Here is a 13,895-nt window from a genome sequence, read left to right as displayed (position 1 = left end):
TGTGTTGTTGTAGGTGAGGTTGGAGCTTTATAGGGACATAGTGTACACTAAGGGAAAGATCTAGGGAAGTTTCTAAAAGACACACTGACCCTGGTAACCAATGCATGGCAGGTTTTGGGGGTTATTTTTAATGTAAATTGTGAGCCCCATAAGGGTATCACAATGTACTTTTTATTTTCTATCAGTATATCTTTTGTAGAATGGGAGGAAATCCTCGCAAACATGGGGAGAACATACAAACCCCATGCAGATGTTGTTCCTGGCAGGATTTGAACCCAGGACTCCAGCGCTGCAAGGCTGAAGTGCTAACCACTGAGACGCCATGCTGCCCCTAACATAACAGGTTTTATGTGTTAGAGTGACCATTGAAAATTAAAGCTCTTACTAAATCAGAAATACAAATTTAGCACCACCCACTTTTACATTGACTCCGCCTATTCTCATCCATTTTTCTTTGTGCCCCCACACAGTATAATTGCTCCTACAGTCACCCCAACATTATATAACCCCACGTTATAATGTTCCCCTCCAATTTCCCCAAAGTATGAAGCCTCTCTCCTCGTGCCCCAGTTTAAATTGGGGGCCAATGGGGGGGAGAGTTAAGCTGGGGTAGCTGGAGGGTGAGATTAAACAGGGGACAACTAGAGGCGGACATGTTGTCCCTAGTTTAATGTCCTATTCCAATTGCCCCCAGCCTAATGTCTCCGTCCAGTGACCCTCATTTTTTAATGTCCCCTCCAGCTGTCCCCAGTTTAAAGGGATCCTATCATTCAGACATGATTTTTTCTAAGTATCACGTCGGAACAGCCTTAAGAAAGGCTATTCGTCTCCTACCTTTCGTCGTTTTCTGAGCGCCACCATTCGCCTACAATCCTGGTTCTTGTCAGTATGCTGGTGGCAGATGAAGGGGGGACATTAAACTGGTAGCAGATGAAGGGGGTTATTAAACTGGTGGCAAATGGAGGAGGTTGGGACATTAAATAGGGGGAGATTAAGAGGGACCTTAAAGGGATCCTATTACTCAGACATGATTTTTTCTAAGTACCACGTCGGAATAGCCTTAAGAAAGGCTATTCATCTCCTACCTTTTGTCGTCTTCTCCGCGCTGCTGTTCGCCTACAATCCTGTTTCTTGTCGGTATGCTAATGAGCTCTCTTGCAGCACTGGGGGCGGGCCCCAGCGCTCAGACAGCACTGAGGGTGTCCCCAATGCTGCGAGAGAACTCTCTCCAGCGCTGCCTCCTCTTCTTCAGCAGCGTCATCTTCAGCCTCTTCTTCTGTTGGTGGCTTGTAACGTCTAAGGCCTTGGGCAGAGCAGACTGCGCATGCCCACAGGCCACTAGAAAATGGCCGCTTGCACAGTATTGGAAGTGGCCATTTTCTCGTGGCCTATGGGCATGCGCAGTCTGCTCTGCCCAAAGTCCGAGGCCTTAGACGTTACAAGCCACCGCCGGAAGAAGAGGCTTAAGATGATGCTGCTGAAGAAGAGGAGGTGGCGCGGTAGAGGTTCTCTCGCAGCATTGGGGACACCCCCAGTGCTGTTTGAGCGCTGGGGCCCACCGCCAGTGCTGCGAGAGAGCTCATTAGCATACCGACAAGAACCGGGATCATAGGCGCACGGCGGCGCGGAGAAGACGACGAAAGGTAGGAGACAAATAGCCTTTCTTAAGGCTATTCCGACGTGGTACTTAGAAAAAAATCATGTCTGAGTAATAGGATCCCTTTAAGGTCCCTCTTAATCTCCCCCTATTTAATGTCCCAACCTCCTCCATTTGCCACCAGTTTAATAACCCCCTTCATCTGCTACCAGTTTAAAATGTCCCCCCTTCATCTGCCACCAGCTTAATACCCCCTTTCATTTATCCCCAGTTTAATAACCCCCTTCATCTGCCCCCAATTTAATGTTCCCCGTCCATCACTGCCACCAGTTTCATGCCCTCTAATCTGCCCCTAGTTTCATTCCCCCCTATGTCTGCCCCTAGTTTTATGTCCCTTCTACATCTGTCCCAAGTTTCATGCCCCCATTCATTAGCCTGCAGTTTTGTGTGCCCCCTTCATTTGCCTTTAGTTTCATGTTCCCCCTCAATTTGCACCCAAAGGTTAACATAAAAAACACTGATACTCACCTTTCTTTGCTCCCCTGCGGCTCTGTCTGCAGTCTCTCCTCTCGGAGTGCTCTGGGAGCTGTAGGCGCGATGTAAGTGATGTCATCACATTGTGCCTGGGGCCGGAGTGCACGGAGAGCACAGCGGTGAAGCAGGAGCTGTCCACGGATAGAACTGAAATTCCACACCCAATGCCTCCTCATTTTCCTCTGTGTGAAGGGACCCTGAATCTCCCTGTCTCTGTGGACAGACTACATTTCCCATGATGCCTCTCCCTGCTCTCACTCTCTGTGTTCCTCTCCCTTCCCCACTCCCCTTCAATTAAATTCAAGGTAATAAATCCCTCATCTGAGGTCACATGATGCTGTGATGATCGCTGATCTGAAAATAAGTCAGATAACTATATATTAGGTAGTGTTTGGTATCGATAGATCTGTTATTTGGCCCCTATTTTTTTAAGAAATGGATAACCCCTTTAAATACAATGGTGTAGCAGAGAGCTGTCATGTTCCAGTTCACCATTCACTCCTGTGTCCCAGTTGTTAGTGGCGTGGACGCATCCTTAAAGGGTGTCAGAGAGGAGCTCCAGTTCCTCCACCAACACTGCCCCTTGCGGTTTTGCCATTTGGAAGCAGTATTACACAAAGGACGCCCCTCCTAAGTGAGCGCGATGAGCCTAGCGGGGGCTAGTCACTTATAGAGTGGAAGACATTGCAGATTTGAAGTGTTCCCGAGCCGGTACTGAGACACTGAATATCCCTGAACTGCCTACGACACCCCTCTCTGTTATAATCGGTCCCTGTGTGTATACTAGAAAGGGCACTGACTGCTGCCTCTCCTCACGTCTATGTGCTGTTTGTGAGCTGACAAGTGACCCCAGCCTCTAGGGGCGCTGTCATTAAAAGGGTTTTCCAGCCCTAAATCTATTTTTCATACTGATAACCTATCCAGAGTCTAGGACTAGGTCATCAGTATGTGAGCTCTGAGTGGGAAATTATAATTTGGGTGCAACGTGAAGGGGTACATTATAATGTGTGGGCCACATGGAGTGGGACATTATACTGTGTGGCGGTATTATAGTATGGGGGCCACAATAAGGTGGCCATTATACTGTGGCGGTGACATTGAGATGGATATTATACTTTGGGGGCCACCTTGAGGGAAATATTATACTGAGGGGCTACAATGAGGGGGATTATACTGTAGGTTTCATAATGAGGGCATACCGCCCAACCGTCCCGATTTCCGCGGGACATTCACGATTCCGGTGACATGTCCCGCGGTCCCGGTTGGAGGGAGGTATGTCCCGATTTCAACTCCAGAGGACGCAGATCTGAGTTGAACACATACGCGGCTGAAGCAAGGAGCCGACACAGGTCAGCTCCTTGCTTCGCCGCTGCCGCCGGCTACTGGGTTGTAGACGTGATGTGATGACGTCACATTGTGTCTACAACTGTGCGCCAGTGAGAGAGAGGCACGCAGAGAGCAGCGAGGGAACGAGGAGAAGGTAAGTGTAATGTGGAGGTGAAACTGGGGGCAGATGAAGGAGAGGACGGCATGACACTGGGGGCAGAGATGGAGGGGACATGAATCTGGGGGCAGAGATGGAGAGGACATGAATCTGGGGGCAGAGATGGAGAGGACATGAATCTGGGGGCAGAGATGGAAGACATGAATCTGGGGGCAGAGATGGAGGGAACATGAATCTGGGGGCAGAGATGGAGGGGACATGAATCTGGGGGCAGAGATGGAGGGGACATGAATCTGGGGGCAGAGATGGAGAGGACATGAATCTGGGGGCAGAGATGGAGGGGACATGAATCTGGGGGCAGAGATGGGGGGACATGAATCTGGGGGCAGAGATGGAGGGGACATGAATCTGGGGGCAGAGATGGAGGGGACATGAATCTGGGGGAAGAGATGGAGGGGACATGAATCCGGGGGCAGAGATGTGGGGACATGAATGTGGGGGCAGAGATGGAGGGGACATGAATCTGGGGGCAGAGATGGAGAGGACATGAATGTGGGGGCAGAGATGGAGGGGACATGAATGTGGGGGCAGAGATGGAGGGGACATGAATCTGGGGGCAGAGATGGAGGGGACATGAATCTGGGGACAGAGATGGAGGGGACATGAATCTGGGGGCAGAGATGGAGGGGACATGAATCTGGGGAAGAGATGGGGGGACATGAATCTGGGGGCAGAGATGGAAGACATGAATCTGGGGGCAGAGATGGAGGGGACATGAATCTGGGGGCAGAGATGGAGGGGACATGAATCTGGGGGCAGAGATGGAGAGGACATGAATCTGGGGGCAGAGATGGAGGGGACATGAATCTGGGGGCAGAGATGGGGGGACATGAATCTGGGGGCAGAGATGGAGGGGACATGAATCTGGGGGCAGAGATGGAGGGGACATGAATCTGGGGGAAGAGATGGAGGGGACATGAATCCGGGGGCAGAGATGTGGGGACATGAATGTGGGGGCAGAGATGGAGGGGACATGAATCTGGGGGCAGAGATGGAGAGGACATGAATGTGGGGGCAGAGATGGAGGGGACATGAATCTGGGGGCAGAGATGGAGGGGACATGAATCTGGGGACAGAGATGGAGGGGACATGAATCTGGTGGCAGAGATGGAGGGGACATGAATCTGGGGAAGAGATGGGGGGACATGAATCTGGGGGCAGAGATGGAGAGGACATGAATCTGGGGGCAGAGATGGGGGGACATGAATCTGGGGGCAGAGATGGAGAGACATGAATCTGGGGGCAGAGATGGAGAGGACATGAATCTGGGGGCAGAGATGGGGGGACATGAATCTGGGGGCAGAGATGGAGAGACATGAATCTGGGGGCAGAGATGGGGGGACATGAATCTGGGGGCAGAGATGGAGAGGACATGAATCTGGGGGCAGAGATGGAGGGGGGACATATAATGTTCGGGTGACTGTAGGATGATTATACTGTGTGCGGGCACATGGAAAATGAATGAGAATGGGCGGAGTCAACACAAAAGTGGGTGGAGCTAAAGTTGTCCCTCTTTCAGTTCTCCAAAAGTTGGGAGGTGTGCATTATACTGCGGGGGTCATACTGAGGAGGGCATTAAACTGTTGGGGCTACATTGATGGAACTATTATACTGTGCTGGTCACATTGAGGGGGGCATTATACTATGGGGGTCATAATGAGCGGTCCATTATACTGTGTGGGGGGGGGCACAAAGGGACATGGTTGGGAATGTGCAGAGCCAAAGCAGGCAGGTGTGTTGTAATGGCTCAGGAAGCCAAAATTGTGAGTTATGTCAGTGTTCGCTTCTATCTCTGTTGCTATGGGCAACAAGGTCACGCCTACTGAGAGACCAAGTGACCGCTATAAAAACCACGTGACCAAAAAATAGGTGAGTCAACTAGAGATTCGGCGCGTGCGCATTAGCTGCCGGGTGACGTCAGCGCGGCCCTGAGCGCAGAGAACAGGACGCGGGAAGTTCGGAAAAGGAGCCGGTCGGGCGCGCAGATCATCATGAGGTAAATATCACCGGGAGCGGCGGATACAGCGGGACATGGCGGCTCCTTACCGTGGGCTGTGGTGGAGGAGACGTCTGTATAATGGGAGCGGTGTTGTTGTAATACATGATATTGGGCGTTTAGTCAATAAGACTACAACTCCTACCATGTATAGGGGCGGGCAGTGCTGTCCATGGGGCACATATACCCTAACACAGTACTCCTTACCCTGGGGACAAAATCACAACTCCCAGTGTGCAGAGAGACCTGGGCATGCTGGGAGTTGTAGTCCTGCTGCTATTAGACAACTTCAGGATGCCCGGGCTGTAATATAGTGGCGGATACACCCAGATATGTGCGCTATATAATAATAATACAGTCTGTGCCAGAGATAAAAATACCCAATAGGTAAAGGTATTGTCTGGGGATCGCCGATGATGGACATGGGGGCGCCGTCCATGCCACGGTCCTGCGTCATGTGACCTGAAGTAGTGTTCTGGCTCCAACACCCCCCTACCCCTGACCTGGTAGTGCCACCTAACCCCCCTACCCCTGGCCTGGTAGCGAACACCCCCTCCCCCCATACACACACCCACACCCCTTTCCTGGTAGCGCCACTGAACCCCCCCCCCCCAACACCCCTCCCCCCAACACTCCAGCCTGGTAGTGCCACCTAACCACCCCACCCTTGGCCTGGTAGCACCACTGAATTCCCTCTGGCCTGGTAGTGCCACCGAACACCACACACACACACACTCCCCTTACCTGGTAGCGCCACTGAACACCCCCCACCCCTGGCCTGGTAGCACAACAGAACACCACAGCACCCCTGGCCTGGTAGCGCCACCAAACACCCCCACCCAACCTGCCTGGCAATTATTTGGTGATGTAGGGCTACGCTGTGATATGTGCGGGCTCCGGGTGTCAGACACCCCCCCCCCCCCCCCCCCCAGTAGCTCACATACTGGTGACATCATATGGATAGATAATCAGTATAAGACATCCTATTGGGGCCGGAACGTTGTGATAAATCCTCCGTCTCCCGTCAGGGCCTTTAGTAAGAATATCATACAAAACCGTAGTCTTAATAATCTGCCCCAGTGTGTTCAGCGAGGACACGAGATCACTTGGATTGACTGTGTGTTAAAATATTAAGATCAAGTTATAAACTTGTGGCTGCTCTTACAGGAAACACCTACAAGAAATCCCGGCTTCGGCCATGAATACGTCCAGACTCAACTCTTGGTCGTGGGACGCAAAGAGAAGTTCGGATCTACTTAGTGGAATGGGAGTGACCCCGATGGAAAGAGACTTACAGGACACGGAAAACACGCCTCAGGACCAAATAGTACACAACACAACCCCTCCGCTAAAGAAGCAGAAACAGAAGGAGAAAGATGACGGGTTTGTTATTGCCAGACGTCCGAGGACATCCAGGTCATCTCCGCCAGGTACTTGTCTATATACTGATACAGTGGATATATATTCCTTAGAGCAAGGGTGGGCACGATGTTGTAGGACAAGGATTTGCAAACCGTAGTGTTCAGCCAGGGCATGCTGGGTATTGTAGTTCACAAGAGCCGGAGAGCTATAGGTTACGTTTCATTGCTGTTGGGATTTTGGGCTCCCTCTGAGCTCTGCAGTCATTGAATTGTTCTCATGTTAATGCAGATTGTCTATTTTCTTTATCTGACAGGCATATCCTGGGACTCGCTCCCCGATGAGCTACTTTTGGGCATCTTCTCCTACTTGCATTTAACCGACCTCCTGAGAGCGTCCCGAGTGTGCAAACGCTGGAATAGACTTTCGTAAGTAAACAAAATATGGGGATAAGAGTGTAGGACGTCGGCTAAGGCCTTGCACTTGTTGTATGGGTCCTCTTAAAATACGGCGGACTCTGCACAACTCCTCTATATGACTTGTTAGAGGGTATGAGGAGAAATAGATGGAGATCTCCTAGTTAGCCAGACTGGAGAGTCTGTACAAAGAGCTGTGATAGACCCCGCACATCCATACAGTACGTGGCTGCCATTGCTTTAATTAGGTGGTGGTTAATGTGGGGTGTGTTTTTTGTGTGTGGGGGTTCCGCTTGCTAAAATTTTAGTTCATATAACAGGACTCCTCAGTATAAACCGCTTACTAACATACAATCATGTCCAAATTTGTTTCCGTTGAGCTGATTTGTATTTAGGTCACATGACTACTTTGATGTTATGTTTGTAAGCTCCTTACAGGAAAGTGGGTTGACTTCCAACAGGTCACGTGGTGCTGCAACGTTTCATTTGCAGGTTTCAGTGGGCGAGTTAGCAAATGAAACCTCACAGATGTGGTCACATGACCTGAGTGGAAATCGGGTAGATGGCGTAGAATTTTAATGATTCCTATTTGTTAGTTATTTCTATTGAAGAATCTTGTCATAGGAATAATATTTTGATTGGATAAACCCTTTAAAAGGGTTCCCTAATGATAATGGATGCCCAGGCGTCATGTGAACAGGGGCCTGCAAGTGCCCATGTGAAAAGAGGGTTGGCGCACACACTTGACATGGTTCCATTCACTTCTATCTGACTGCCAGAGATCACTTTCCTGGAAGCCCCATAGAAGTGAGTGGAGTAGTAGCATGTGGTGGTGCCCATACTCTGTGTGTGTCTATATGTGGGGCATATACATTGGGCATTTACATACTCCAGATACTGGACACAGTCAGACATGCAGGACTTTGTGTCCGGTTTAACCCTTACCTGACATCCACTGTACTGGTATTGCGCATGTCGGGTGTTTAACTATGGCGGCCGCCATAGCCTTCGGGTGTCTACTGTGTTACACGGTAGACAGCCAGCGCTAATGCCGGACTGATCAGAGGCATTAACCCTTCCAGCGGCGCGGTCAGAGGCGCCATTTTGCCAGTGATCGCTGGCGCCTGGAGCAAGCTCCAGGGCTGACGTCACATTTCCATGACAGCCGGGAGCCTTGTAAAAGCTCCCGGCCAGTCTGCAGTAATTTTCTTTTGCAGGCTGGTCTATGCAGCCTGCAAAAGAAATGCTGATTTTTTTTTTTTTTTTTATTTTTTTTTTTTGCAATGCATTAGCATTATAATGCATTGCATTAGTGATCAGACCCTCTAGGGTTCAACACCCCTAGGGGGTCTAATAAATGCAAAAAGAAAAGTTTAAATTTTTTAAAAATTAAAATCACCCCCCTTTCCCTAGAACACATATAAAAGTAGTTAAATACTGTGTAACACCTACATGTTAGGTATCCCCGTGTCCGAAATCGCCCGCTCTACAAATCTATAACAATATTTTTCCTGTTCGGTAAACACCGTAGCGGGAAAAATGGTCAAAAGTGCCAAATCACTGTTTTTTTTCTCACTATTTTGATTCTTATAAAAATTAGAATAAAAAGTGATCAAAGCAATAACATTTCCCAAAAATGGTAGAACTAAAAAGTACACCCGGCCCCGCAAAAAAAGACGCCCTATGCATCCCCGTACACGGACGTATAAAAAAAAGTTACAGCTTTCGGAATATGGCGACTTTTAGAAAAGAAAATTAACATTTTTGGATTTTTTTTTTTTTTTTTAAGGGGTTAAAATGTAAATAAAACCATATAAATTTGGTATCCCCAGAATCGGACCGAAACACAGAATACAGGGGACAGGTCATTTTGGCTGCACAGTGAACGCTGTAAAACCAAAGCCCGTAAGAATGTCGCAGAAATGCAATTTATTTATTTTTTTTCCTGCTTCCCAGTACATTATACAGAATAATTAATGGCGGCATCATGAAGAAAAATTTGTCCCGCAAAGATTAAGACCTCATATGGCTCTGGGAGCGGAGAAATAAAAAAAGTTATGGAGTTTGGAAGGAGGGGAGGCAAAAGCGAAAATCAAAAAATGCCATCGGCGGGAAGGGGTTAAAAACTGTTTCGCCGCGGAGAGCCCCAGCGTGTCCGGTGAATGGCGGACACTGAATGCTGAGTTTTTGTCTTCTACCAACAGGAGACGGAGACAGCCCCATGTTGTGACAGTGCAGCGTTTTGGGGTTTGTTTTTTGTTTGAGCAAAAGTCAAGAATGGCTACAAAAGAATGGCAATATTTTGGAAGTGCTTCTACTTCTCCCTGTCACTCACTCCACTCCTGGCTTTGGCTCAAAAAAACCAGAACACAATCCACAACAGAAATAACTGCATTTCTGCAACATGGGGCCTTAAAGGTGTTATATACTAAGGGCCCGTTCACACGGGCACAGAGGGGGCGGATTATGGCGCGGAATCCACGTCATAATCCACCCCCTCACAATGGTGGTCTATGGAGACCACTAGCGGCAAAAAGAAGCAACATGACCTTTCTTGAGGCAGATTCCGCCTCAGGAAGTCAATAGAGGTGAATGGGAGATGCAAACCGTGTTGCAATTTTTTGCCAAAAAAACCACATTGTGGTTTTTGGTGCAGTTCTTTGCAAAAATCGCGACCAAATGCGTTTTTTTTTTACGGTCCATTCACCGTCTGGAAGGGGGAAACCGCCTGTTTTATGAAGCGGTTTTTACCAAAAGACGCCTCAAGGTCCAAAAACTGCTTTTTTTTTTTTTTTTTTTTTTTTTTTTCCCTGGACTAAATGATACCACTTGTAATTCACATGTGAACTTAGCCTTAGTTTTGAAGTTGACCCCTGTGGTTAGGCTAGGTGATAAATGATTGGTAGGGGTCTGACTACTGGAACCCCCATTGATCCTGATGGGGCAGCAGCCCATGCACGTGCCTTGGAGTGCCAAAGATGGACAAGCTCTGTACTTGGCTCCGACACTCCCATAGAAAGTGACTGGAGCAGCAGGGTGCAGGCTTGGCCTGCCAGTCAATCAGGAGCCCCATTCTCGGGGTCGGTGGTGGTCCCTGCAGTCATAGCCCAATGAATGTAACGTTATCCCTTATCCTAGCCATAGCCTAGTACATAACCTTTGCGATTACATCCCATCACCGGGGAGGGGGTGGTGTCTCTCTAATGACTCTGTTCAGTTTCAATAATAATGGAGACAGGAGAGGTGAATCTGATGAAACCTGAGAAGATATTGTCTGGGTTGTGCCATTGCTATTACAATCTGGAATACATTATACATAAAACCTCTTCTCTCTTAGGTGTGACGAGTCATTATGGCAGAGCGTGGACCTCACTGGCAAACATCTGGTGAATGGTGTGATCGGAAAGCTGCTGTCGCTGGGCGTTGTCGTGCTGCGCTGCCCCAGGTCGTGCCTTGGAGAACCTTTATTTAAACAAGTCAGGTGAGAAATCACTTCTGATCCTAAAAAAAAAATGAAACCAACGTGTCTGCCATAAGTGTTGTCTGATGCAGAAAAGTGTCTTGGTCTGTGCAATAGATCTGATCAGTCTGTGTGTATTGCTGGACCTGACACGGCTATTTGTGTTCTCCAGACCCCTGCGCCTTCAGCACGCAGACTTCTCCAACTGTACAGCGAGCGCAGACACTCTGCAGAGCATCATCTCCCGCTGCCACAACCTGCACAACCTGAGCCTGGAAGGCCTGGAGCTCTCTGATGGCACAATCTGGTAAGACACTGATGGTTATTCCACGAAAAAATATTTGTGGGCCTAAGTATTACTGCTCCATCCTCGATTTACTTAAACCTCTTTTGTTCAGACGTATAAGAATTTGTTAAAAAATTTTATTTTTTTTTCAGTGGTATTGCTCAGAATTCAGACCTGATCCGGTTAAATCTTGGCGGCTGCTCAGGTTTTTCTCCTGAATCGCTCACACAGATGCTAAAAAGCTGCACGAGGTAAGTCTTCAGAAAACAAGTCAAATATTGCTGACGTATCCTGCAGAGATTTTATATAGGGGACCAGCCCACCCCATGGTTATAGATGTGAAGTATCGTGACCAATCCGAAGCTGGAATTCACACGGCAGACTTGTTGCAGCCATTTCTGCAGCAGTCCCGTGAACACACGGCTCGGGGCAGGAACAATACTGCAGAAATGTCAACTAATCTGTTGCATGTGAATGAACTGGTAGAAACAGAAGAAGCTGTGCAGTTCAGGGGGAGATTTCTGGTTGTGGCTCCTTCAGCGTCACTGTGATTATTCACTAACATGAGAGATTTGCAAGGTGACCTGTATTCCTAGGCCCTAGCCTCACTGTGTGATAATCCGGTCACCTCCTCTTTCTTTTAGCCTGGAAGAACTGAACCTGTCGTGGTGCGATTTCACAGCGGACCATGTGAAGAACTCCGTGCAGAGCTTCCCTAGCAGTTTAACACAACTGAACTTCAGCGGCTACCGACAGAACCTGGAGATAACTGGTATATAGAACGGTGTAGTGGCGGGGTCGGCAGCCTTCAGCACACCACTTATTGTCATACTACAACTCTCAGTATATTCCATTTGTTTCATGAACAATAGAGAACGCTTCCTTCCATCCAGGCCACTTCACAACATGTGGATTGCAAAGACTGCTGACCCCTGGTGTAGCGGATACTCCATACCCGGGACACTGTGGGGTGTTCACTCTCATACAATATATTTGTTTTTCAGATATAGACATATTGGCTCAGAGGTGTCCTGATCTTATCAGCCTAGACTTGAGGTAAGATTTCCATTTTGGTTGTGGAATAATAGCCAAAATCTATCATTCTAAGTCAGTGGGTGGAAGAATGGACCTGAGTGTCCAAACTCCAGTAGTGCTCACTACCTTGGCAGAGTGGAAAACTTAAAATCTTCTGAGTCTGTGTGTAATAAATGTTTAATATGTGTAGCCTTATATCATAAGGAATGTCTAATGTCTTTGTCCTGTTTGCAGTGATAGTGTGATGCTCACCGCCGACTGCTTCTCTGCGTTTCAGCAGCTCCGACTCCAACACCTCGGACTCAGCCGCTGCTATCAGATCACGCCTACTGCTTTGCTGTAAGAACATTGTCACTATTTAAGCCCAACTCTTACCAGATGGGCCTATACTATAGAATACAGCAACGAAACTTCCCTCCATCTTGTAAAGCGATGGTACATTGCTAGGGTATGCCATCACATTGATTGGTGGGGATCTAACATTTTGGGCCCACACCAATCCTGTACAAGCAACTCCATCAACCAGCTGTAGTTACCTGCGAAGCTATGGTGGCGCTGTGCGGGGGGAAGTTTAAAAGCTGTATGCCATCACTCTGTAAGGCCGAGGGCCCCACGGGACGTAAACGCTGCGATTTGACCGCAACGGAGACGCCGCGGGAAAAATCGCAGCATTGTACAGTGCAGGCAAAGTGGATGAGATTCATGCGAATCCCATCCCACTTTGCGGAAAAGATCTGTTGCGGCTTTGCAAATCGCAGCATGTCAATTATATCTATGGAAACACCGGCGGCTTTCCCATAGATATAATGTTGAGAGAGTCCGCAGAGGAAAACTCCGTGAACCGCGTTCACGTCGCTGTTCTATCTGTAGCGCTGCAATTACGGCCCGTGTGGCCTAAGACAAGAAAACCCCTTTAACTCGATACACAATATGAAAGGGGTGTTCAAGCCTAAGTAATCAATACGTAAGATATAAGAGAGGCCATTAAATAAAGATTTTAGGGCACCTTGCCGATTAGCAAGATAGGTTGCAGTGTTTGGGTGAGTAATGCCGCTTCGTCTTGCCAAGCACAGTGCCGTACATTGTATAGTGGCTGTGCTTGGTATTGCAGCTCGGCCTCATTCACTCAAACTGAGCTGTGACCAATGAATATGACGCCACAGGGCGCTTTGGGGTCCCAGGTGTCAGACCCTCGCTGATCTTCAATGGATGACCCATCTTTTACATCTTCCTAAATGGTTTTTTTTTGTTTTTTCTCTTGTCAGTGACCTGGGAAAACTCCTGCACCTGAAGACCCTCAGCGTGTTTGGTATAGTGACTGACAATTCTTTACAAGCGCTGAAAGAGTCGCTCCCACATATCAAGGTAAACGGCTCCTTCTTCAGCACCATCGCCAGGCCCACCTCCGGCCACAAGAAGAATCGGGACATATGGGGCCTACGGTGCAAGTTGTCACTGAATCGCATAGACTTGTAATGAGAGCGGCCGCCGCGCCACAAATCCGCTAACTTGAATTCTTCCTTGACCACAATGAACTGAATGACTGACCTGTGACGTAGAATCCGAACATGGAAGCCAGTGTCTCTGATGGATCACGGTATCCCTGAATGAACATTTTCTAGAAGGTGACACTATTACTGCTAGATCTACCTGTGTGACCCCCCCCCTCACCGACACTGCTATAGGGGACCCTGAGCCAAGGCTTATG

The 13,895-nt window shown here is 48.6% G+C and overlaps 1 protein-coding gene across 1 annotated transcript; it reads left to right on the top strand.

Moving 5' to 3' along the window:
* The first annotated feature begins 5,556 nt into the window (after positions 1-5,556).
* On the top strand, positions 5,557-13,731 carry SKP2 (S-phase kinase associated protein 2). The gene is made up of 10 exons (XM_075268128.1): positions 5,557-5,631; positions 6,799-7,061; positions 7,307-7,418; positions 10,744-10,887; positions 11,039-11,173; positions 11,305-11,403; positions 11,797-11,924; positions 12,157-12,208; positions 12,422-12,526; positions 13,453-13,731. The coding sequence occupies exons 1-10, from the start codon at positions 5,627-5,629 to the stop codon at positions 13,661-13,663; spliced, it is 1,254 nt and encodes a 417-aa protein (XP_075124229.1). The 5' UTR covers positions 5,557-5,626; the 3' UTR covers positions 13,664-13,731.
* Positions 13,732-13,895: the final 164 nt, after the last annotated feature.

The sequence above is a fragment of the Leptodactylus fuscus genome, chromosome 1 (genome assembly GCF_031893055.1).
Source record: "Leptodactylus fuscus isolate aLepFus1 chromosome 1, aLepFus1.hap2, whole genome shotgun sequence".
NCBI classification, from domain to species: Eukaryota; Metazoa; Chordata; class Amphibia; order Anura; family Leptodactylidae; genus Leptodactylus; species Leptodactylus fuscus.
This window is presented reverse-complemented; position numbering and strand designations above follow the sequence as displayed.